Source organism: Panthera onca, chromosome D3, assembly GCF_046562875.1.
Source record: "Panthera onca isolate mPanOnc1 chromosome D3, mPanOnc1 haplotype 2, whole genome shotgun sequence".
In the NCBI taxonomy this organism is placed as follows: Eukaryota; Metazoa; Chordata; class Mammalia; order Carnivora; family Felidae; genus Panthera; species Panthera onca.
Window position 1 is genome coordinate 6,518,351 of NC_138350.1, and position 22,904 is coordinate 6,541,254.

Genomic DNA, 22,904 nt, shown 5'->3' on the forward strand with positions numbered 1-22,904 from the left:
CCTCCCGGTATGGGAGCAGCCAGAGACGCAGCATGTATGCAGCAAGCCTGGCTGGGCAGCAGCTCTCAGTCCACAGCTCACAGTGCCCAAAGCCCAGCTCTGACAGGTGCCCCCAATAAGTAAGCACTGCTCAGATGCACTAGGAAAGGCTAGAAACTGCTTCTTCCCTGGCATGGCGTTCACGAGCCCCCTCATCTATCTGCACTCTCCAGGGTGCTGGGCTGGTTTTGTGCCCTGTGTGTGCGTGTGTGTGCAACTGCTTTATTGTGATTCGATTCAGATTATCATACATGTCATCCACTTAGTGGATCCACAAGTCAGTGGTTTTCAGGACATTCACACAGCTGCACAACCGTGACTATAATCAGTTTTAGGACATTTTTATCACCCCAAAAGAAACCTGCACCCATTACTCACTCTTTGGGCCTGTTTTGCCACAGAAATAAAGTTTGTAGGGGTTAATGGGCTTTTTAATGTACAGACAGTAGATACCCAATGAAGAGTGGTATACACATAGCCACAATGTAGGAAGCGTGGCCCAGTGTCTGGGGATGGTGCCCGAGGAGACCACAGTCCTCTCTTTAGGACCACCTCAGCCACATTTACACGTGTGCACAATCTACAGGCACCAGCAATTATTCAATCACAGGCTGTTTCTGGCTTTGAGCTTGGGTCATGTGGGCAGTCAGGGGAAAGAGCTAGCTTCCACTCTGAGGATCCCTCCCTCCTGGCCACCCCTAGTCTTTATCCTAGGAAAGGCCCCTACAACAGCCAGTTGGAACCAAGCACCCATGGGCCGGCTGGCCAAGAAAGCTAACACGATCCCTGATTCATTACTTATTCTGGCCCCGAACTAACTACAGAGGCCATCTGCTGTTTTGCCTCTCTGTCAATCACCACCCCCAACCCCCTGCACACCCCCATCCTCCCTGCATGCTGGCTTCACGCCAGGCCCTTCCTTTGGTGAACCACCTCATCCCCACACTCCATCTGGGTGGTTGAAAGGGAGCTGAGGGATATAACTGGGCACATGACTCACAGCCAGGCAATCGGGGCTCTACATCCCTTCAGCCACAGTGATTGGCTCAGGGATGAGCATATGACCTCAGCCCAGACAATCAGAAATCAGTCTCAAAATTACAACTGGATCTTCCGAGGAAAGGATCTTCCGAGGAAAGAGCTCTTTCCTGTGAGATTGTTGATTTGTTGTGATGCTGGCCAGCGCAGCAGCAGAACAGAATGGGGAGAAGGACTGTTAACACTGAGCCAGTTTTAACGCCTTGAACTATTAATACACAGGCATACTTCAGAGAGATCGTGGGTACACTTTCAGGCCACTGCAACAAAGCAAATGTCACAATAAAGCAAGTCAAGTGAAGTTTTTGGTTTCCCAGTACCTATAGAAGTTATGTTTACACTGTACTGTAGTCTAGTTAAGTGTGCAAAAGCAGGTCTAAAGAAACAATGCACAGGGGCTCCCGGGTGGCTCAGACAGTTGGTCAAGCACCCAACTCTTGATTTCGCTCAGGTCACAATCTCAGGGTTGTTGAGATCGAGCCCTGTGTCAGGCTCTGTGCTGACCGTGAAGCTGCTTAAGATTCTCTGTCTCCCTCTGCCCCTCTCCCCTGCTCACACTCTAAAATTAAAAAAAAATTTAAATAAAAACAAAACAAAACAAAAAAAACAATGTATATACCCTCATTTAAAAATATATTGTGGGGCTCCTGGGTGGCTTAGTCGGTTAAACGTCCGGCTTCAGCTCAGGTCATGATCTCACAGCTTGAGTTTGAGCCCCACATTGGGCTCTGTGCTCACAGCTTGGAGCCTGGAGCTTGCTTCAGATTCTGTGTCTCCCTCTCTCTCTGCCCCTACCCTGCTTGTGCTCTCTCTCTCATAAATGAATAAATGTTTAAAAAAAAAAATTAGGGGCGCCTGGGTGGCTCAGTCAGTTAAGCATCTGGCTTCGGCTCAGGTCATGATCTCACAGTTCGTGGGTCCAAGCCCCATGTCGGGCTCTGTGCTGATAGCCCAGAGCCTGGAGCCTGCTTTGGATTCTGTGTCTCCCTCTCTCTCTGCCCCTCCCCTGCTCTCACTCTGTCCCTGTGTCTCTCAAAAATAAATAAACATTAAAAAAATTTTTTTTAATAAAAAATTAATTTAAAAAATATATATTGCTAAAAAAATACTAACCATCATCTGAGCTTTCAGCAAATTTTAATTACTGATCACAGATTACTATAACAAATATAATAATAATGAAAAAAGTTTTAAATACTGAAAGAATTAGCAAAATGTGACAGAGACACCAAATGAGCGAATGCTGTTGGAAAAATGATGCCGATAGACCTGCTCGGCACAAGGCTGTCACAAATCTTCAATTTATAAAAAACACTATGTTTGCGAAGTGCAATTAGACAAGGTATGCTTATATATGTTCCCCCCTCAGGTTTACTCCTATCTGGTGGTTTTCCCTCATTTGCAGGATTTGCAAAGGAACTTGATTTGCTTATTGCACTAACTGAGCTAATGAACCACAGCTTCAAAGTCATTCCAGAAGATAAAGCACCAAACCCACCCCACCCATTCCAGATCCCAGCCCCCACCACATCCAAACCCCTGCCCCAGGCCACAGCAGAAGACAGGCCCAGAAGAACAGTCCCATTACAACCTGAGATACCCGCTGAAGTGTTAGGCGAATGAGGCTTGGCTTTGGAACCCCACTTCTACCCCCCTGTGTCCCCCTCCCCACTTTCCTGGTGTGACCCACACTTGCAGGGACCTCCACTCAGTCCTGTTCCTTTCTCTCTGGTAACGCCTCTCCCCCCGCCCCATCCACAGCTTGTCACACTAGATAAAGAGGTGACCAGAGTAACTCTTACTAAAGTGTTAGTGACTGTTAGAGATGTAGCATGCCTCTGAAGACTCTTAGAGTCCATCAGAAGGATAAAACTGTAAGACTGACAGCAAGCCCATGACAACAGAAAGAGAACTCATGACCAAGAAGACTTTGCCACTTGCCCCGGCCCCCTTTCCCCACTATCTACCACCCTGGCTCCCCTCCAATGACACCCAAAAGCAGAAAGATACTATTCACTACAATTAAGGAAGACTATGAGTGTTATTTATTTGATGAGATTTTTCACTTCAGTGTTTCCCAAAGCTTGGGGTGTGTATATCAAGTTTTAGATGACACCTGGGGGTCGCACTAGATGCTACTGAACTGTGTAGGGAAAGGGCATCTCTTTAGTTCTCTTTGTTCTCCTGAGTAAGTCCGGGAGAGTCTCTTTAATGCCTCTCAGGTCCAAAAATCTCCCTTTTCACACTCATGTACACACACGAAGAGAGAGATGGCAGGCCTCAGGCTCAGAGCCTTCCAGAAGCAAAAATAATTGACTTCAATAACTTATACAAGGAAAACAAAAGGATATTTTTACACTACTTCCTCCTTTCTGCAACTGATGCTGGTTTTCCATGTATGGTGATGAAATAAAATTTCCTTCTAAAATAAACTAATATTTATTGAAGTTTAAAAAAAAAGGAGAGGTTGATTTAAAATGTGAACATTATCAACCAGATGATACATGGAAAAGGCAAAAATGGAGAGGGTGGGTAAAAAACAAGTGTAGTTTGAGAAACACTGATCTTTTTTTCTAAAGGGCTACATGCTGCAGGGCTGTATACCTAAAACTCGCTGTTCCCCTGCTCCTTACCTCTGGGCTCTACATGCAGGCTAAGGCTCGGCAGGGCAGGGATCTGCCATAAGAGACCACTGGGCAGAAAGTGAAAAGGTGGCAAATTATTTAGGAGTTTGCAGACACCCCCCCAATCTGAAACACACAGTTCATGACAGTTCCTTAGTGGTGTCCAGAGGGGAAGAAGCAGGGAGGGGTTGGGCGGTTGTTACTTCCTGTTTCAGGGGAAAATAGGGGCAAGCATGGCACACAGAGATGAAAACGGCCATCCCAAAAAGGAATCAGACCTGTGGAAAATGGGTCCTGCAGGTGGCAAGTCGTGGTCTCAGCTCAGAGACAGGTGGGGGTAGGAAGGAGAATGAGAAAATAGCAGGGCTCCTGGCATAGGAGGCCCTCAGTGATGGGGAGCCCCAAGTGTCTCGATTCACTCAGCAACCCTGAGACACACTCCCCCAGGGGGCTGTGAAATAGCCCAGAGAGTGGACATCAGTTGCCCAGGGTCACAGAGCTGCTCAGGAATAGCACTGGGACTAGAACTCTGGAACCCTCACTCCCAGCCTGGCTGTCTTCCTCCTCAGCACCAGCTGGGTAACAAAGCAGGTTTGAACCAAGGCCGTTACCACATGTTCTCCATCCTCCCAATTTTCCTCTGGGGAACCACTCCCCTCCTGACACTCAGCTCCTAAGCTGTAGGGGCAGGCATGAGGCTCAAGCCTGGCCAATCACAGCCATGCATTCTCTGGCCACAGTGATTGGTGCACAGACAGGCACATGATTCAGCAAGTGCCAATGGGACCCAGTGAGGCTCTTGGAAGAAAGTGATGTGCCCTATTTTGCTGAGAATGCTAGAAACAAAGACTTGAGCCTGGAGCTCCCAGGTGCTTCTACATGGAGCCTGAGAATGAAGACATCATACTAGAAGGCAGAGGTGAAGGGTGGAGAGAAAGCGGGTCCTGATAACATTGTCTAAGTACCTGGATTAAGCTTGACCTGAAGTCAGTCCCAACAGACCTGTTCCTTGATACGAGAAAATAAACTTCTTGTTGTGTTAAACCCATTTGAGTTAGTTTTTTGTAAGCAAGAGACTGACCATGGCGAGTGACGCTGCACCAGCAGACATGTTTTCCCTCCTCCCTGGATCTGAACAGTCACGGACAACCCCCCGCCCCCTCTGAGGAGGAAGGGAATACAGGCTGGGGGTGACAGCCCTCCCCTGCATCCGTTCCAGATCTCCCTTTGGTTCCCCCTATGCCCCCCCACAAAGCCAGGTCCCCCGTTACCTCGAGCCATTGCTGATGAGAATGCTCTCCCGGATTGTCAGGGTGCAGTAATACCACACCAGCAGGAAGTTAAAAACTTCGTCAGTCACCCTGGTGGAAAGAAACAACCCCAGGGGAGGAGAGCAGGCATGAGAACCGGGCACAGATCTCCCACCCGCGCTGCAACAGAACAAGCACACCACGATGAGTGCTGCCTACCAGGCGTGCCTCTGGAAACTCGTGCTGATCCTGGGCAAGGCAGAGGAAGCCTGGCCTCCACCTGGAGTGCCTGTCTCCCTCACCTTTCTACCGAAATCCAACCCACCTTTAGGGCTCTAGCTGGTTTCCTCTCCCTCCCTGAGCACTCAGCCTAGCGCACCCTCTCTCCCTTCTAAATTCTCACTGTCTGATGTGAAATTTTTGGTGGAATGGCAACAGGACTCTAAGTAGAAAACCTAATAGTTTATTAAAAAAAATTTTTTTACATTTATTTATTTATTTTTAAGAGACAGAGCACAAGCGGGGGATGGGCAGAGAGAGGAGGAGACACAGAATCCGAAGCAGGCTCCAGGCTCTGAGCTGTCAGCACAGAGCCTGACGCGGGGCTCGAACTCACAAACTGTGAGATCATAACCTGAGTCGAAGTCGGACGCTCAACCAATTGAGCCACCCAGGCGCCCCTCTAATACTTTATTTTTAGACTGTCTACAGCCTCAAAATGTAAATTCCCTCTGTCCCCTTAAACCATCTTTAAACTTCGTTGCACTTACAAAACAATTCTTACGTCCTGAATCTCATTTGTAAGATGAACTTAAGAACTCCCGGCCTCCTCTGTGGTACCAGAGCTGGGCGGAGCAAGTCTTCAAGGTGGACAGAACAGAGCGGCTGGAGCCGCTGCTGTGGCCTGGTCAGGGTGGAGAGCTTGCAGACATGCTGTGTGTGACCCTGTCAGAGACCTGCCCGGCCTCAGCTCTGCTGTCTGTAAAATGCAAAGGCCGACCCCCTACCTGAACATTCCTGGGTGAAGGGTCCTGGGACAGAGCCGGCAACAGACAGCCCCTTGGAGGGCTCCCCTGCCCCTGATGCTAATGAAGGCTTTATCTTCCACCCCAAAGGGAAGCGCCTCGGTAGCTGCCAGTGCCCTCCACATCCATTCAGCGTGGGAACAGAAGTGACTGTACGGGGCGCCATCCATCTGCACATGGGAGGGAGAACACTTCCAATCTCCTCCATTCCTGTCTCTGACAACTATGGGGACAACTATGATAACCCCAGGAGGGAAATGAAAGAGTGTGACTCCAACAATAAGTAGAAGTTGGAAGGTGTCTTTCAAGCTATGTGACCCTGTTTTGTGGTCACAGATGACAGACTTTCCACCCCAAGCCCTCCTGAACCATCGTCTGCAGAGGCGGTCTCAGGAGGGCCAGGAGCACACTCTGGAAACTCGGGGCCTGAGTTCAAATCCCAGCTCTGCCTCTTTCCCGCTGTGGGACCGGGGGCACATTGGTAATCCCCCCCCACCGTGCCATCACTGCCCCCCCTGGAGCAGGGAGAGTACCAGCAGCTCCCGTGTAGGCCGCTATGAGCATCAGCTGAGTTTCACACATGCAGGGTGTAGAACAGTGCCTGAGGCATAGGAAGGGCTACATACGTTCCCAGTTATAATTTTGGAAGTATCACAGAGTACCCAAAGGCTGATAAATGAGTCTCAGATGCTTAACTCCGAGGAAATCAAAGGCTTACTTGAACAGGGTGTTGGGGTGGGGTCGGCCTCCCCAGTGCAGAGTCACTTAGCTACTGACTTCTGAGCTCGCCTCCAAACAAGAGGCAGGCCCAGGAGTGAGTCCGGGTTACCAGGATATTTTTCATTGGTCCTTTCCTATATCTTGTCAGTAAAGAGAAGAATGGAGTAAAGTTTTATGGCCCCAGCGCGTTAGGGACATGCTTGAGGTGCTGGCCTCGGCCTGCTCTGACAAAATGTATGAGCTTCCTGTTGCTGCTGTAACAAATGACCACAAACCTAGTGGCTTAAAGCAACATACATTTATTTCCTTATAGTTCTGGAGGTCGGAAGTCTGCAATGGGTCAGCAGGGCTGGGCTCCTTCTGGAGGCCGTAGGGGAGGATCCATTTCCTTACCTTTTCCAGCTTCTTGAGGCGCCTGCATTCCTTGTTTTGTGGCACTGCATCACTGACCTCCGCTTCTGACTCGGACCCTCCTATCTCCCTCTTCTAAGGACTCTTGTACTTACACTGGGGCCACTGAATAATCCAGGATAATCTCTTCTCAAGATCCTTAGCTTAACCTATCTGCAAAGATGTTTTGCCATGTAAGGTAATATATTTGCAGATTCTGAGGATTAGAACGTGCACGCCTTCAGGCTGCCACACCAGGCCAGCGCTAATTACTGGGAACTTGCAATGGGGCAGGCACTTGACATGGATGACCTGTCTGTGTCTTCGAACAGCCCTACAGGACTGCTTCTTGTGCAGGTGCATTTACTGCGTCTGTGCCCGTCTATAGAACTCCCAACAGCCAGAACCTGCAACTCCTGGCATGCCTGGGCTCAGAGCTCACTCTGCTGATGCGAGAGGCAGATCGGGAGGGAAGGGGAATTATCACCCTCTGGAAGCAGTCCTCAACTCCCCTGACCAACAGCAGCAGGAAGAAAAATACCCTTGCCCCTTCGCCCCTCAAGTGGGATAACTGAGGCATGTTCCATGCTGTCCCCAGTTCTCCAGCAGCACTGGAGTCCAGATGCCCACACGTAGCCCCTCCTGTCTCACTTCCCATTCCCCTACCAATGTTTCCTGGGATCACCTCCCAAATAAACTGCTGGCACTCAAATGCTCGAGTGCTTGGGTTACTTCTGGGGGAACACAAACTAAGATGGTACAACTTCCCATTTTATAGATGAGGAAACTGAGATTGAGAGAGAGGAAATGAACTGCCCAGGAGTGAAATCCAAACCCAAGCCCAACCAACCCAAGCTTAATCCCAACCACCTCTTTCCTACCAGCTTCAAAACCCAATCCTGATAGAGGACAATTCTAACTAGACACAGCCTCTTGGCCTGAAGGCGGAAGAAGGAGACATCACACTCTCCAGCAGCCTCAGCAAAGCCTCCCAAGGGCCCGGCAACATGGGCAGATGTCCTCTGGTCATGGGGAAGACGAGGAACCACACACAGAGAGATCAAGGGCTCTACTCAAGGTCACACGATCTGTGAGTGGCAGAGCTGGACCTACAACCCATGGTTCTGAAGGACGTTAGCCATGCCCAGCTCCAGACTTAGAGGCACCACGGAAGGGCCTTTGGGTGGGGCACCCAGCAAGGAAACCACCTCAAGGGGGCAAGAGTAAGGAAAGAAAATCCTGCTCTTTGGGCACTGGATATTAAGCTGTGATCTCCTCCAGCACAAAAGATGGCAGCAATCACAACTGCTCACACTTAGGCAGCACTTATGTGCCAGGCACTAAACACTGCAGATATAACCTATCCAGTCCTCTCAACCATTCTACCATGTAGCTCTCACTATCTTCATTTTCTGTGTGAAGAAACTGAGGTGGCGAGAGATTAGGTCGTTTGCCCAAGGTTAAACAGCAGGGCAAGCTTCCCTGAGGGCAAAAGAAGAGAGATAAGCTGCCTGCCTAGCCCCCCTCCCTGGTCCTATTTGTAACCCAAAGAAGGTATACTAGGTTGAATAGAGTTCCCTCAAAATTCACATCCACCCAGGACCTCAGAATATGACCTTATTTGGAAATAGGGGTCTTTGCAAATGTAATTAATTAAGATAAGGTCGGTCATACTGGGTTAGGGTGGACCCTGACTCCAGAGACGGGCATCCTCATAAGAAGGCCATAAGAGAAACACAGGGACATACAGGGAAGGAGGACAGGACAAGGTTGAGGCACATGAAGCTGAGAATGGAAGGGAACAGCTTTCTTTAAGTCAGGAACGCCAAGGAAGCAGGCACCACCAGAAACTGGAAGAGTCAAGGCAGGATTCTCCCCTAGACCCTTCAGAGTGAGCATGGTTCTGCCCACACCTTGATTTCAGACTTCTGGCCTCTAGAACTGTGAGAAAATAGATTTCTGTTGTTCTAAGCTATCCTGTTCGAGGCACTGTTACTACAGCCCCAGGAAATGCACACAGAAAGGGATGGGGAGAAGACTGAATTTTAGAACTTGACAACATACGACTGGTGTGCCCTTTTGAGGGACCTAGATGTCCCAGTGCAAGGGAATCTGGTTGCACATCAAGTACTTGTATCCTTTCCAGAATGGCATGTGAGCAGGCAGTACTGATGTGTGCAGCTTCTACCCTCCGGGGAACCTGGCCAGCCCCGAGGCGGCAGGCAGGCACGGGCCCAGGACCTCAAAGGGCCTTTGTTTGGACATTCAAGTGGCCAGACCAGCAACCGGACTCCCAGCCAAGCGCTTGCCAGGAAATAAACCCCTGACACGGGGCCAAATGCCCAAGTTGTGCTTGGCTACCTCCCCTCGGGGCAGAAAAGCCAGGGCAGGGGAGGGGGGAATGAAACCCCATGAGGCAGTGCAGCCTGAGCCGCCAGGCCACAGCCTCTCAGAGCAGCATGGCTTCCACCTGCTCCAAAAGCAGCGGCTGACACTCTCACCGGCATCGCTGGTGCCAGGCACTGGGCAGAGCCCTCCACACGCAGCTCGCACAGCCTGGTGTTCCCCCCCCACCCCCCCATTTTACAGATGGGGAGACTGAGGCTCCCAGAGGGAACGTGCTCACGGTAACGGCCAGTTAGTCCCAAAGCCAAGATTCAAACCCAGGCAGTCTGTGATATTTTCCTTTTTCTTTCCTTTCTTCCCTTCTTTCCTGTTTTCTCTTTCTGTTCATAATTGATATATAATTCACATACCATAAAATTCACCCTTCCGAAGTATACAGTTCATTAGGTTTTAGTATATTCAGAGGGTTGCACATTCACGACTTCCATCTAATTCTGGAACCTTCTCATCACTCCAAAAGAAACCCTATACCCATCAACAGTACCCTCCCCCATTTCCCCTCCGCCCTGCTCCTGACCACTGATCTGCTTTCTGCCTCTCTAGATGTGCCTGTTCTAGACATTTCATATAAATGGAATCATACAATATGTGGCCTTTTCTTACTTCACTGAGCATAACGTTTTCAAGGGTCATCCATGTTGAAGCACGTGTCAGTACTTCATTCCTATTTATGGCCAAATAACATTCCACAATGTCAGTGTGCCACTGGGCTCTTTCCAATCTACTAGTTATAAGGCCTCTTCCAATAGCTGTTCAGTAGATATTTATTGAATGGATGTAGGGTGGACATGGCTGCCATTTCCCATGAGAAACAGCTCTTCTCTACCTACAATCTACCAAACGTTGCAGATGCAGGAGAGACGCCCCACCAACTCCATGCCTACACACACCACCACCTTCCCGTTACCTGTAGTGAAGGACAAATCGACACGCCACAGCACCTAGGAGCAGGATGATGGTCAGGTAGAGCTTGAACTTCTCGTACTCATCCTTGTAAGCAAATCTGCATTGATAGACACCCCCAGAAAAGGTCACACAACTATTACTATAGTTATAGTAATATAACTGTATCCCATCTGGGGGCAGAATCCTCAGCCCCATCAGATCCTTCACCTACCACTACCCACAGCCCACAAGGACCTTCTGATCCCACCAAAGGAAAGCTCTGGTCTTGAATTAATAGTGACGATCAATTACAGAAAGGGGGCCAATGCGCAAAGCTCCCATGTCGCTAGACTCTCAGGTAGGTCTCTGGGCCTGTGATAGGGATGGGCAGGGGGTGGACACAGGTTCCTTCCCAACCAGCTACCGCAAGAGAAACACCATGGCTGCACTGCCCCTGGGACTGACTGATTTCAGATGACAGTACTGCCTACTTCCCAGGAGAACTGTGTGTGATAAGGAGTGGAATGGGGCAGGAGCCGTTTCTCATGGGGAAGTGGCACTTCTGTTCACCCAGTGTACTGACTGCGTGAAAAGAGGGAAAGAACCTTCCCAGGATGGTCCCCCAACAAGGAGGAGAGTGTCAGAAAGACCAAGAGCCAGAGCCCCAACTATTAGTATTTCTTTATTTACGCAAAAATTCTAGCTTCGTTCATTTCTCCTGAGTTGAAAGAACAAAATGCCTGGCTTCCCTAATGCCAGCTGGGGATCTGAGATACTTACTTGGCCTGGTTGCTGAGAAGGGTCACATTCACATTGCCAAGGACCAGGTTTAAGTAGAGCCTGGAAGGAAAATACCTGTGAGGGCCACTGTGTTCCTTAACAGCCCTGGGAGGGGGCCCCCCAAAACCATTCAAACTCAGTAAGCACACATGGAGCACTGGTGGTAGAAAACAGGGTGCTAAGCTCATTGGTAAAATTCTCACATGGAATGGGAATGATGATCACCTAAAGAATGTGAAAACTGTGACACACAACAGTCATGACAAACTCATTGTCCCCCCATTTTAGCTGGCTGACAGACCACATTTCCCAGGCTCCCTTGCAGCCAATGTGAGCATATGACTAAGTTCCAGCCAATATGGTGAAGGCATGTATACAATCTCTAGGTCAATTTAAAAAGGGCTCTTTTTAAAACTGAGGTATAACCTTCAGTATATTTATGCCTGGCTTCTTTCCCTCCATATTATGTCTGTGAGATTCATCCAAGTTGTCTATACATAGTATTCCAGTGACTGGAGATACCACAACTTATTTATTCATTCTGCTACTGACGAACACTCAGGTTGTTTTCAGTTTTTGGCTAATAGAAATACAGCTGCTCTGAACATTCTTTTTTTTTTTTTTTTTTAACTGAGATGTAATTCACATACCATAACATCACCCTTTTTTTGTTAAGGTTTTATGTATTTAAGTGATCTCTACCCCCTCCATGTGGGGCTCAAACTCACAACCCTGAGATCATAAGTCACAAGGTCTTCTGACTTAGCCAGGCAGGCACCCCCATTACATCACCCTTTTACAGTTTTTTTTTTTTAAGTAATCTTTATACTTCACGTGGGACTCGAACTCACAACCCCAGGATCAAGAGTCATATGCTCCTCTGACTGAGCCAGTCAGGCACCCCAATAACATCCCCCTTTTAAAGTACACAATTTAATGATTTACAGTATATTCCCAACATTGTACGACCATCACCATTACCTAATTCTAGAACAACTTCATCATCCCCAAAGAAAGCCCGGACCCATCAGCAGTCACTCCCTTTCCTCTCTCCCCTGCCAGCATGTGGCAACCACTAACCTACTTTACATCTATGGATTTGCCTGTTTTGGACATTTCATATAAAAAGACTCATGTGGGGGCGCCTGGGTGGCTCAGTTGGTTAAGCGTTCAACTTCAGCTCAGGTCATGATCTCACCGTTCATGAGTCCGAGCCCCACGTCGGGCTCTGTGCTCACAGCTCAGAGCCTGGAGCCTGCTTCAGATTCTGTCTGTCTGTCTGTCTGTCTGTCTGTCTCTCTCTCTCTCTCTCTGCCCCTCCCCTGATCGTGCTCTGTATCTCTGTGTCTCTCAAAAATAAATAAACACTAAAAAAAAAAAATTTCTAAAAAGACTTGTGTAATATGTAGCCTTTGTGTCTGGCGTCTTTGTTGTCAACACTCTTATACGTGTCTTTTGGAGGACAGAAGTGCTCACTTCCATTGGCTATGCAGACAGGAGCGGAATTTCTGGGTTACTGAATATCTATGTTTTTGGCTCCACTGGGAAATGGCAAATATTGTTTGTTTTGTTTTGTTTTGTTTTTCGTATAAAGTTATCTGCTTGCCCTCTACTCCCTGACTCTTCCCCACTTCCTGAGGATGTGATGGTGCGCGCCAGCTCTGCTCATGCAGATGAGGACAACTCTCTGAAGGGTGGTGAAGCAGTGAGTTGGTGCTGGAAAGACCCTGAGTCCCTAGATGACCCCATGAGCCCACCACTCTTGGCCCACTCACCTCTGGACTGTTATGTTTGAGACAGAAACCTCCAGCTTGTTTGAGCTCTTGTATCATTGGGCTTTTGTTACAAAATAGCCTGTACTCTCATGCACCAATAAAAGTGTAAATAAAAGGTTATGTATGAAATCTCATAAGGGTTAATTCCGCAGAGGGAGAGGGGGTTTTAGAAAGGCTTCACTGAGGTGATTAACATCTGAACTGGGCTTTGAAGGATGAGTAGAAGGCTGAGAGGAGAAAAGAGAAAAGAGGAGTCTTCTTTCTAGCTATGAGTAAGTGCTAGGGGGCATTTCCAGTCTGGTGTAACTGAAGCAGAGATGTGAAAAGAACATCTGTTGTTTTTTGCCTAGCAATATAGTCCCTACTTCCTGAAAGAGAGTCTCTTTTCCTCCCAGACCCTAAGGTAAGGCACATGAGCCAGGCTTAGCCGATCAAAGCAGTACATCCCCGATTGGGTCAATAATGGTCATGGGACACACTGGTCACAGGCCAATAAGACTCGGTCCTGGGATTTTTTCCCAGAACTACTAAGAAACAAAGATGCTTTCTTTACTGGGATTGCTAAGCAGGCAGAATGCAAACCCAGAGCAACCCCGGCCAGCTAAACACACTGGCAGAGAGAGTAAAATGAAAGCTCACTGAGAGAGAGAGAGAGAGAGAGCCTAACAGTATCATTTGAGCAGCAGGATCTGGCCAGACCCACAGCAACATCTGGACCTTTTAGTTACATGAGCCAATAAATCCCCTATTTTTTCTTAAGCACTTTGAGTTGGGTTTTCGGACATTTGTAATCCAAAGATTGCCAACTGGTGTAAAATGCACGGAGGACTGAGGAGACTGGAGCTTGGAAAGAGGATCTGAGCCACATTGTAAAAGAGGGTCATGCTGTTTCATTCTATGGAAAATTATCACCATCCAACTTAGGGAGATTTTCACCAAATTTGGCACCGAAAAAAGAAAAAAAAAAAAAACAAAGCCAAGAAGAATGACTTCAAATGTGAAAGGGCTAGTAGTCTCCTGACAGGGGCTCTGACTTTGAGTTAGGCCAAACCAGGAAAAAGGGCAGAGGGAAGTGATGGGAGCACACTTGGGAGCCCGCATCAGGTTTTGATACAATGCTGTTCGATCTCGCTCGCTCTGGAACAGGTGGGAGTGATGTCACTTGAGGGAGGAGATGGGACTTCTCCGAAGGAGGAAGACGGAAAGAACACAAGCTCTGGAGTCAGGGTATTCACATCCAAACCTGGGCTGCGCCACCTGAGCAAAACACCCGCTATGTCTCTGAACCTTGTAGAATTCAGATATCTGGGTCCGACTCACCAAGCTGTAGACAATTCAAGAGCCCCCAGCACAATGCCAGGCATACAGCAGGCACTCAATAAATGTTTGTTCTCAAAGGAAGAGAGAGAGAGAGAGAGAGAGAGAGAGAGAGAGAGAGAGAGAGAGAGAGAGAAACCAAGAAACAGACTCTTAACTACAGAGAAAAAAAACTAATGGTTACCAGAGGGGGGGTGGGGAATAGGTAAGGGGATTAAGGGTGCACTTGAGGTGATGAGCACTGGGTGATGTATGGAATTAAATCACTATACTGTATACCTGAAACTAATATAATGCTGTCTGTTAACTATACTGAAATTTAAAATAAAAATAAATAAATAAATGTTTGTTTTTTGGGAGAAAACTTTCCTCTGGACCTTGGGTGGCCCCAGGCATGCGGCCAGTGCTAGAAACGAGATCTTACATCTAGTTCCTTGCCAAAGCCCTCCCAGGAAGTTCACTCTGAGATCCCCGCCTGTTCCATGGAGGAACACATAAGGAAACTTCCTTTTCTTTGTTGCCCTTGCTTCCCTTCTTTCTCCTCAACCTCAAGCCCCCACAGGGAGGTGGGAGTCACACAGACCAGGTACTCTAGGCCTGCGCATCTGCCTGCAGCAGGGGTGGGATATGTTTCCAGTTCCTACCCATTCTTCTTGGGCAGGTAGGCCTCCATGTCGAAGAAGACATTCTGCCGCTCCTTGATGTTGGCACTCATCTGCTGGATGAGCTCTGCCTCCTCCCGACTCGCATGGTGCTTGTACCTGTTTGGTCAGAAGTGTGGGCATAGGAGAAGCAGCCGTGTTACTCAGACTGGAGGAAGAATCCGGGAGCTCTGGGCACTGCCCTCCCATCTTTCTAGCTCAATGCTTCTTGTAACCTCAATTCTCCCTCTGCACCCTGTGGGTTTGACACTGGGTCCCTGCTAGTCTTGTGACCTTGGGAAAGTTCTTTAACCTCCCTGCCTTATTTTCCATACCTGAAAATCAGGAGTAGCATCAGGCCTACCTCATGGACAATACTGTTGTGAGGATTAAGTGAGCACAAGCAAAGCAACACATTTAGAATGGTCCTTGATACTCAAGTATGAGCTCGATGGACTCTACAGGCAATACCATACTTCTTACTATTCTAGAAGAATAGCCTGATTATGAGAAGGGCAGACAGGAAAGTGCTTTAAATGTAAAAGCAGCTAAATGATCATTGTCCGTTATTCTTTGGTGATATTTAACTCATAAAACTAGAAAAACAAGTCAGTGGACACACTCTCAGAATAGTAGGCACCCTCATGGGTCAACCTTCTAACCCAATGGTTCTCAACTGGAAACACTTGGCAATGTCTAGGAATATTTTGTTTGTCAAACAGGGATAGAGGCGAGGGATGCTGCTAAACATCCCATAATGCACAGGACAGACCCTGCAGCAGAACTGTCAACAGTGCCAAGGTTGAAAAATCCTAGCCTGATGAAGACTATTGAATCTTATCATCAGTAAGATGTGTTTTTCCAAGAGTGGTGATATCATTACATGGAACCATCCATACTCTACTCCATGACTAATGGGCCTCCATTTCCAAAATGGTCAGCCAAGGCTAGAGATATAACCAGCAACCTTTGCAAAAACTGTCCACAAGGGAAGGGAAAAATGGACCAGGAGTTACACACTATGATATGGAATCCCAGCTAAGTATACTGGGATAAGCCACTCAGAGCCTCAGTCTCCCTGCCTGCCTGGGGATCACAGCATTCACTGGGCTCCTTCACCTATGAGGGATGAGAGCAATTTCCAAACCATGAGGACGTGAGGATCAATCGGAAAGTGGACATATGATCGTGGCCTCAAGAACTGAACTAAATCATGAGCTTAAGTATGTCCCCCCCGGGGATACCAGACTTCCCACCACCTACACCAGAGACCTATAACAACTTTCCTCTAGGGAACTCTCTCTCATCCTCTTTCCCCTTCCATATAGTTCAAGTAAGGCTGTCCCATTCCCCAGGTCCATAAACTAAGCCTATGACCTAGTCTTGCCTAACCAGAGTCTCAGTGATTAGTTCACAAATGGGCACGTGACCAATTCCAGCTAATGAGGATCACATCCAGAACTCTTGCTGGAAAAACAAGTTATTCTGCTGGGGTAACCAAACCAATAGGAAGTATGGCTGGAAGACACAAGTCTGGCACTGCTGGTGGCCATCTCGGTGACCATAACGGGACAGTCGGCCTGAGAGTGAAGCCAATCTAGAGGAAGGCAGAATTCAGAGGGGGGAAAAAATCCTAAAAACATCTTTTGACCCATGGATCCAGTGATATCTGAAATTACTCCTGGGATTTTTCCACTAAAATTTCCATTCTCTGCTCAAGACAGCTGAGTTGGGTTTCTAGCCCTTAAAACCAGGGGCGCTGCAGCCTCACCTACCTCTGGAGTGTGTGCTTCAAGTCCTTTAGTCGCGTCTTCTGCTTGTTGATAGAGCCACTACATAAAGTCTGGAGTGAAGTCAGCTCCTCCAGCTTCTGCCTGTAGATCCTGTGGGTTTCCTGAGGGATAGAGACCCCAAGCAGGGTGTATGGGAGAACACGAATGGGACATTTTTCATAGTTTGTATCATAGGACATGACTACGGAAGTCAGTTTGGCAGCTGAGATGATACAACTACCACTATCAGAGATGTGGCTTACAAAACTGGGGCTTGAATTAGGAAAGGCAGCATGGCACAGCACTTGTGTAAGGAACCAATGTTTTGTTGTTTTTTTTTTCCCCCTAGACAGGTTCTATCCTTCCTAATGGTAAAGGCAACCAAAAAATGCCTTTGAGAGGCCACCTCTTGTCAATTCTTGGTCCAGTTGGTTTGACTAGAGCTAAGAGTCTCCATGCCGGGAGCAGTCATGTGACCTAGGTCTGGCCAATCAGTATCCTCCAATCCCCTGGCCACTGACTGGCTCAGAGGCAGACACGTGGCTTATTTAGGCCAATGAGGTCAGTCTGGGGACTTCGGCTGAAGTATTGGTTTAGAAATGCCCTCCTTCTGGGTTTGCTAATCTGGTAGAAAGTACACCTGGGGCTGCAGAGCAAATGAAGCCAAACACAAATATAATTGCAACAGGGTACAAGACAGCATTCTCACAGCATCATTTCAGCCCTTAGATTTAACCAGGTCTGAATGTAATGCTCTTCATTATATGAATTAATAAATTCCTTTTCACTTAGGCCAATCTGAGTTGGGTTTCTGATCCTAGCAATGAAGAGAGTTCTTGCTAAGTCAACTAAAAGGACATACCTCTTCCCGTAAAGCTAGCCCTCCCTACCCCAGGCACAGTCACTCCAATAAAGCCAGTATCTGGAAATAAACATTCAGGGCCATAAGGCCAGGGGAAATACAAGAGACTTCCCAGTGCAGGGAGAATGAACACAGTAACTTCTCCATCACACTGCCACAGGGCACCTCCCCCAACATTACACCCCAACATATGCAGAGAAACAACCCTTTCCCTCTAGAGTTCTGATAATCTAAGACAAACACCAACAATTTGGAGGAAACTATTAGGGACAGGGACCATGACACTAAAAAAACAATAACCCAACGAACATATTTAAAGCATCTGTTTTCTTGGGTGGTGGTGAAATGTATTTAGCAGAGGGAGAGAAAAAGGGGACAGTTAAAGGATGAGGCCAGAGCCCAAACTCTCACATCTGCCAAGTGGGGTCTCTAGACATGACAGTTAAGCCAGAAAATAAGGAAGAAGTGAAGGCAGTGAAGTGAACAAATAACAGTGAGGAACATCATCAAAGAACACTATGAGCAAGTCTCCCTTGGCCCTGAGATGAGAGGGTTTGTTCCCCCGAATTTACACAGTATCCTCAACCTCTCCTTCCTGGGCCCCCCAGGGAGGAAAATCATGCTGTTTATTTAACTTTTTATTTTATTTTAAACATTTTCTTGTTTTTAATTTATTTTTTTGAGAGAGAGAGAGCACTCGAGCAGGAGAAGGGCAAAGAAAGAGGGAGAGAGAGGATTCCAAGCAGGCTCCACACTGACAGTACAGAACCCGACATGGGGCCTGCATCCACAAACTATGAGATCATGACCTGAGCTGAAACCAAGAGTCGGGCACTCAACGACTGAGTCACCCAGGTGCCCCTAACTTTTTACTTTAAAATAATTCCAAACTTGCTAAAGAACTGTAAGAAGAATAAAAAGAACTCCCCTGTACCCTTCACCCAGATTTACGGTTAGCATTATGCCATACGTATTTGCTTTATTGTGTGTGTGTGCGTTCTTCTATTTCAGGCATCAGTGAACTATAACCCACAGGCCAAATCCAGCCACCAGATTTTGTATGGACAGTAAGCTAGAATGATTTTTGCCTGGTTGAAAAAACTCAAAAGAAGAATGCTTCATGACACGTGAAAAGTATATGAAATTGAAATTTCACTATCCATAAATAAACTTTATTGGAGCACAGCCACACCCGTTCATTTACATATTGTCGTGGCTACTCTGGCGCTACATCAGCAGAGCGAGTTGTTGTGACACAGACCATATGGCCCGCCACAGCCTAGAATCCTCATTACCTAGCCTTTCTGCCAAAAAAGTTTGCCTACTCCTTTCTAAACCATTTGGGAGTTGACTGTAGACAACATGCTTCTTTACTCTTAAATACTTCAGTGCATATTTCCTAAGAACACGACATTCTCTTACACATTCACAGTACAATGATCAAATCATTGTATCTCGTTAGACTCCTTCAGTCTACAACAGCTCCTCAACTTTCCTTTGTCTTTCATGACATGGACATTTTAAAAGGGTTCAGTCCAGTTGTTTTGAAGAATGTCCCCCCATCTGAGTTTGTCAGGTATTTCCTCATGAATGGACTTTGGTTATGCATTTGGGACAGAAATGCCATTAGAGTGACTCTGTGTCCTCAGTGTCTCCTATCAGGAGGGACACAGTGTCTGTGATGTTAACTTTGATTGCCTGGGAAAGTCTCTGTCCACTGCTTTCTCCACTTACAGTGACCAGCTTCCTATCTGTAATGAACAAGTAATCTGTACAGAAGGAGGCTGTAATTTATTCATTTTTGAATTCCTCAGTGCCCAAACAGCCCTCTATGTTCAACTAATCTGCTAGTAACAAAGGAAACCCTCTAGGACTGGACAGGAAGGATGGGGGCAGAAATACCCCAAATAGAGTACACAGACTTTGAGAATGTGGGGCCTCTGGACAAAAAGTCCCCTGAAACACCAGCTGAGTCTCCTGGGAGATTAAGGGCCATGCTACCTCCTGGCTCTCTTTGGTGCTGGGTCCCACTACGGAAAGATAAGACCAAGACTGCAACATCAGCAGCCAGATGCTCACCAGGCCCTCCTGGGCTTAAATTAATATTTAATTTCAAGGTAAAACATGAAGACATTATCCTCGTTAAAAATTAAAACACTACAGCTACAGCTACAGTCAGCTATGAATATCCCCCATCCTGTCTTCTCCCCCTTCTCCAGGGGTAACTACTGTTACTAGTTTCTTCTAGACCTTTTTCTATGTATTCTTTCAGACTGCAGTCTATTTATCTATGTATTTCTGTATTCTACATAGGCCTATTTCTATACATATGCACACAAATATATACACATATTTATGAAAAATACACGTTGTTGCAAAAATTAATTGTTCCTAATACTCATTCTCCTTTACTTCCTTTAGTAACAGGACCACACTGAGTTGTAGCTGGGCACGTAGCTGCTCAGTAACAGACATTTCCCAGCCTCCCTTGTGGCTGTGTGTAGCAGCAGGACTAAGAGCCAAAGGGATGCAGGTAGAAGTGACGTATACAAGTTCTGAACCACATTTTTATAAGGAGATGCTTGCCCTCCACTGTCCCTTTCCCTGGCTGGGATATGACGACAACAGGTGCAGTTACTTTGAAACCAGAAATGGAAGCCACATGTCAATGGCAAAGCCCAATGTCCCTTCCCCAGCCAAACCAACCTTGGGTGACCTCATGTGACAGAGCTTCCCACCTGTGATGGTTTTAAAACAGAATGCCCACCCTTTGGCACTCCTCACATAAAGAGGTGGGATCTCTGTTCCCTCCTCTTAAATACAAACAGGCTTGTGGCTGGTTTGACCGATAAAATATGGCAGGGGCAATATGACAATTTCTGAGAATACGTATGGAAGGCCATGTGGCTTCTGCCTTTTTTTGCTGGAACATCTGCTTTTAGAGCAAACAGTTCAACTACTCTGAGGCCACCATGTTGTATGGAAATCCTAACCACATAGAGAAGTCACATGTAGGCACTCTGAGCAATAGTCCCAACTAAGACAAAGGTTCTTGTCATTCCAGCTCAGGCATTTAGATGCATGGGTAAAGAAACCTCCAGATGATTCTAGCCACAGCCATGTAAGTTACTCCCAGCCATTCAAGTCTTCCCAGCTAAAGCCTCTGACATCACAGAGCACAGTCAAGCCACTCCATGGCCCTGTCTAAACTCCTGAGCCACAGAATCCATAAGCAAAATGTAATCACTGCTGTTTCATATAGCAACACAAAACTGAACACCACTTACCCTGGACCACACTCCCTTTGGACTGTTAGGTGAGAAAGAAGCTACCTCATTTAAGCCTTTTTTTTCCTTCTTCTAAATTTGGGGATCTCTTTGTTACAGCAGCATAGCTTAGACCCTAACACACATATTTTTGATTTTTAAAAATTTCATAAAAGTATCAGAATATAGATACAATTCTACAACTTTCTTTTCTCACTCCACAATATGTCTTGAAGCTCCACCAACATAAGAATATATGGATACACATACTTCATTCTTTTTACTGCTATGCTATGGATATGCTACAGTTTATTGAGCCACTCTCCTATTGCTGGATATGTAGGTCATTTCTAGTCTCTGCCTATAACCAACAATGCAACACTGAATAACATCTTTGCGCTGCCTCCCTGGGCATACACACAAGCATCTCTCTAGGGCAGAGAAGAAGGATTGCTGGGTCAGAGTGTACAGCCTTGGTTTTAGTTTTAATAGATCTTGGCAAACTGCCCACAGAGTGGCTCTACCAATTTACACTCCCATCCACAGTGTATGACAGTTGTCCACACCTCAACAACACTCAATGACATCTACTTTTCTACAGGCACTTGTCTAAAGCTCTGCTGGTGATATTTTCTGCTCAATGCTATGGCATCAGACTGGGTAGGGATAGGAAGTCGGCGAGCCTTCCCACAATTTTGTCCCCAGGCATATGGAGTCACTCCTGCTCCCCTCTGGTTCTCTCTCTCTGCCATCAGCTAGAACCACTTCCCAGGGGAGATCCTATATTGGAGACCATACATCTGGTCTACTCTTGTCTCCAGCTCCAGGCTCAGGATTTGCCAGCTACGAGGAGGACAACATGGGGTGGGGGGAAGGGGAGGAGGGAGTCAGAAACAAGGCCCTTAGTGTGACATATGCTCCACTCCCAGGGCATTCCTCGCCCATGCTCAGACTCTGCTGATTCTACCCTCATGCCAGTCCCACAAGCAGCAGGAACATTTACCAATTCATCTCTTGGATCCTAATTTTCCTCCAGAAACCTGCCTCTTTCTCTCTTTAACTGCGGTAGAATATATATAATATTTACCACTTTAACCATTAAAATTTTTAAAAATTTTTTTGATTTATATAAGACACATCTTAAAAATTACCCTCTTAATTATTTTAAGTGTAGGGGTGCCTGGGTGGTTCAGCCGGTTAAGCTTCGGACTTCAGCTCAGGTCCGAAGTCGGGCTCACATCTCACAGTTTGTGGGTTTAAGCCCCATGTCAGGTTTTGTGCTGACAGCTCAGAGCCTAGAGCCTGCTTTGGATTCTGCGTCTCCCTCTCTCTCCCCTTTCCCCGCTCATGCTCTCTCCCAAAAATAAATTAAAATATTAAAAAAATTTTTTAATTAAAAAAAAACTATTAATTATTTTAAGTGTACAATTTGGTGGCGTTAGATATGTTCACATCATTGGGCAGCTATCCCCACCATCCATCTCCAGAACTTTTTCATCATCCCCACTGAAACTCCAAACCCATCAAACAATAACTCCCATTTTCTATTTCCCCAGACCCTGGCAACCACCATCCTACTTTCTCTATAAATTTGACTCTCCCTGGGGCGCCTGGGTGGCTCAGTCGGTTGGGCGTCCGACTTTGGCTCAGGTCACGATCTCGCAGTCTGTGAGTTCGAGCCCCGCGTCAGGCTCTGGGCTGATGGCTCAGAACCTGGAGCCTGCTTCTGATTCTGTGTCTCCCTCTCTCTCTGCCCCTCCCCCGTTCATGCTCTCTCTCTGTCTCAAAAATAAATAAATGTTAAAAATAAAAATAAAAAAAAAATTTTGACTCTCCCAGGGGCGCCTGGGTGGCTCAGTTTGTTGGGCGTCCGACTTCGGCTCAGATCATGATCTCACAGTCCGTGAGTTCGAGCCCCACGTCAGGCTCTGTGCTGAAAGCTCAGAGCCTGGAGCCCATTTCAGATTCTGGGTCTTCCTCTCTCTCTGCCCCTCCCCTGTTCGTGCTCTCTCTCTGTCTCAAAAATAACTAAACGTTAAAAATTAAAAAAAAATTGGGGGGTGCCTGGGTGGCTCAGTCAGTTGAGCGGCCGACTTCGGCTCAGGTCACGATCT

At 47.1% G+C, this 22,904-nt stretch overlaps 1 protein-coding gene across 1 annotated transcript in view; it reads right to left on the reverse strand.

Moving 5' to 3' along the window:
• The window catches only part of TMEM120B (transmembrane protein 120B), a 42,123-nt gene that overhangs the window by 7,709 nt on the left and 11,510 nt on the right, over positions 1–22,904 (reverse strand). The window contains exons 2-6 of the mRNA XM_060612221.3: positions 16,666–16,784; positions 14,894–15,010; positions 11,158–11,217; positions 10,400–10,495; positions 4,973–5,062 (exon numbers count right to left, since the gene is read on the reverse strand). Of these exons, the coding sequence (XP_060468204.1) occupies positions 4,973–5,062; positions 10,400–10,495; positions 11,158–11,217; positions 14,894–15,010; positions 16,666–16,784 (482 nt within the window). The remainder of the gene's footprint in view (positions 1–4,972; positions 5,063–10,399; positions 10,496–11,157; positions 11,218–14,893; positions 15,011–16,665; positions 16,785–22,904) is intronic.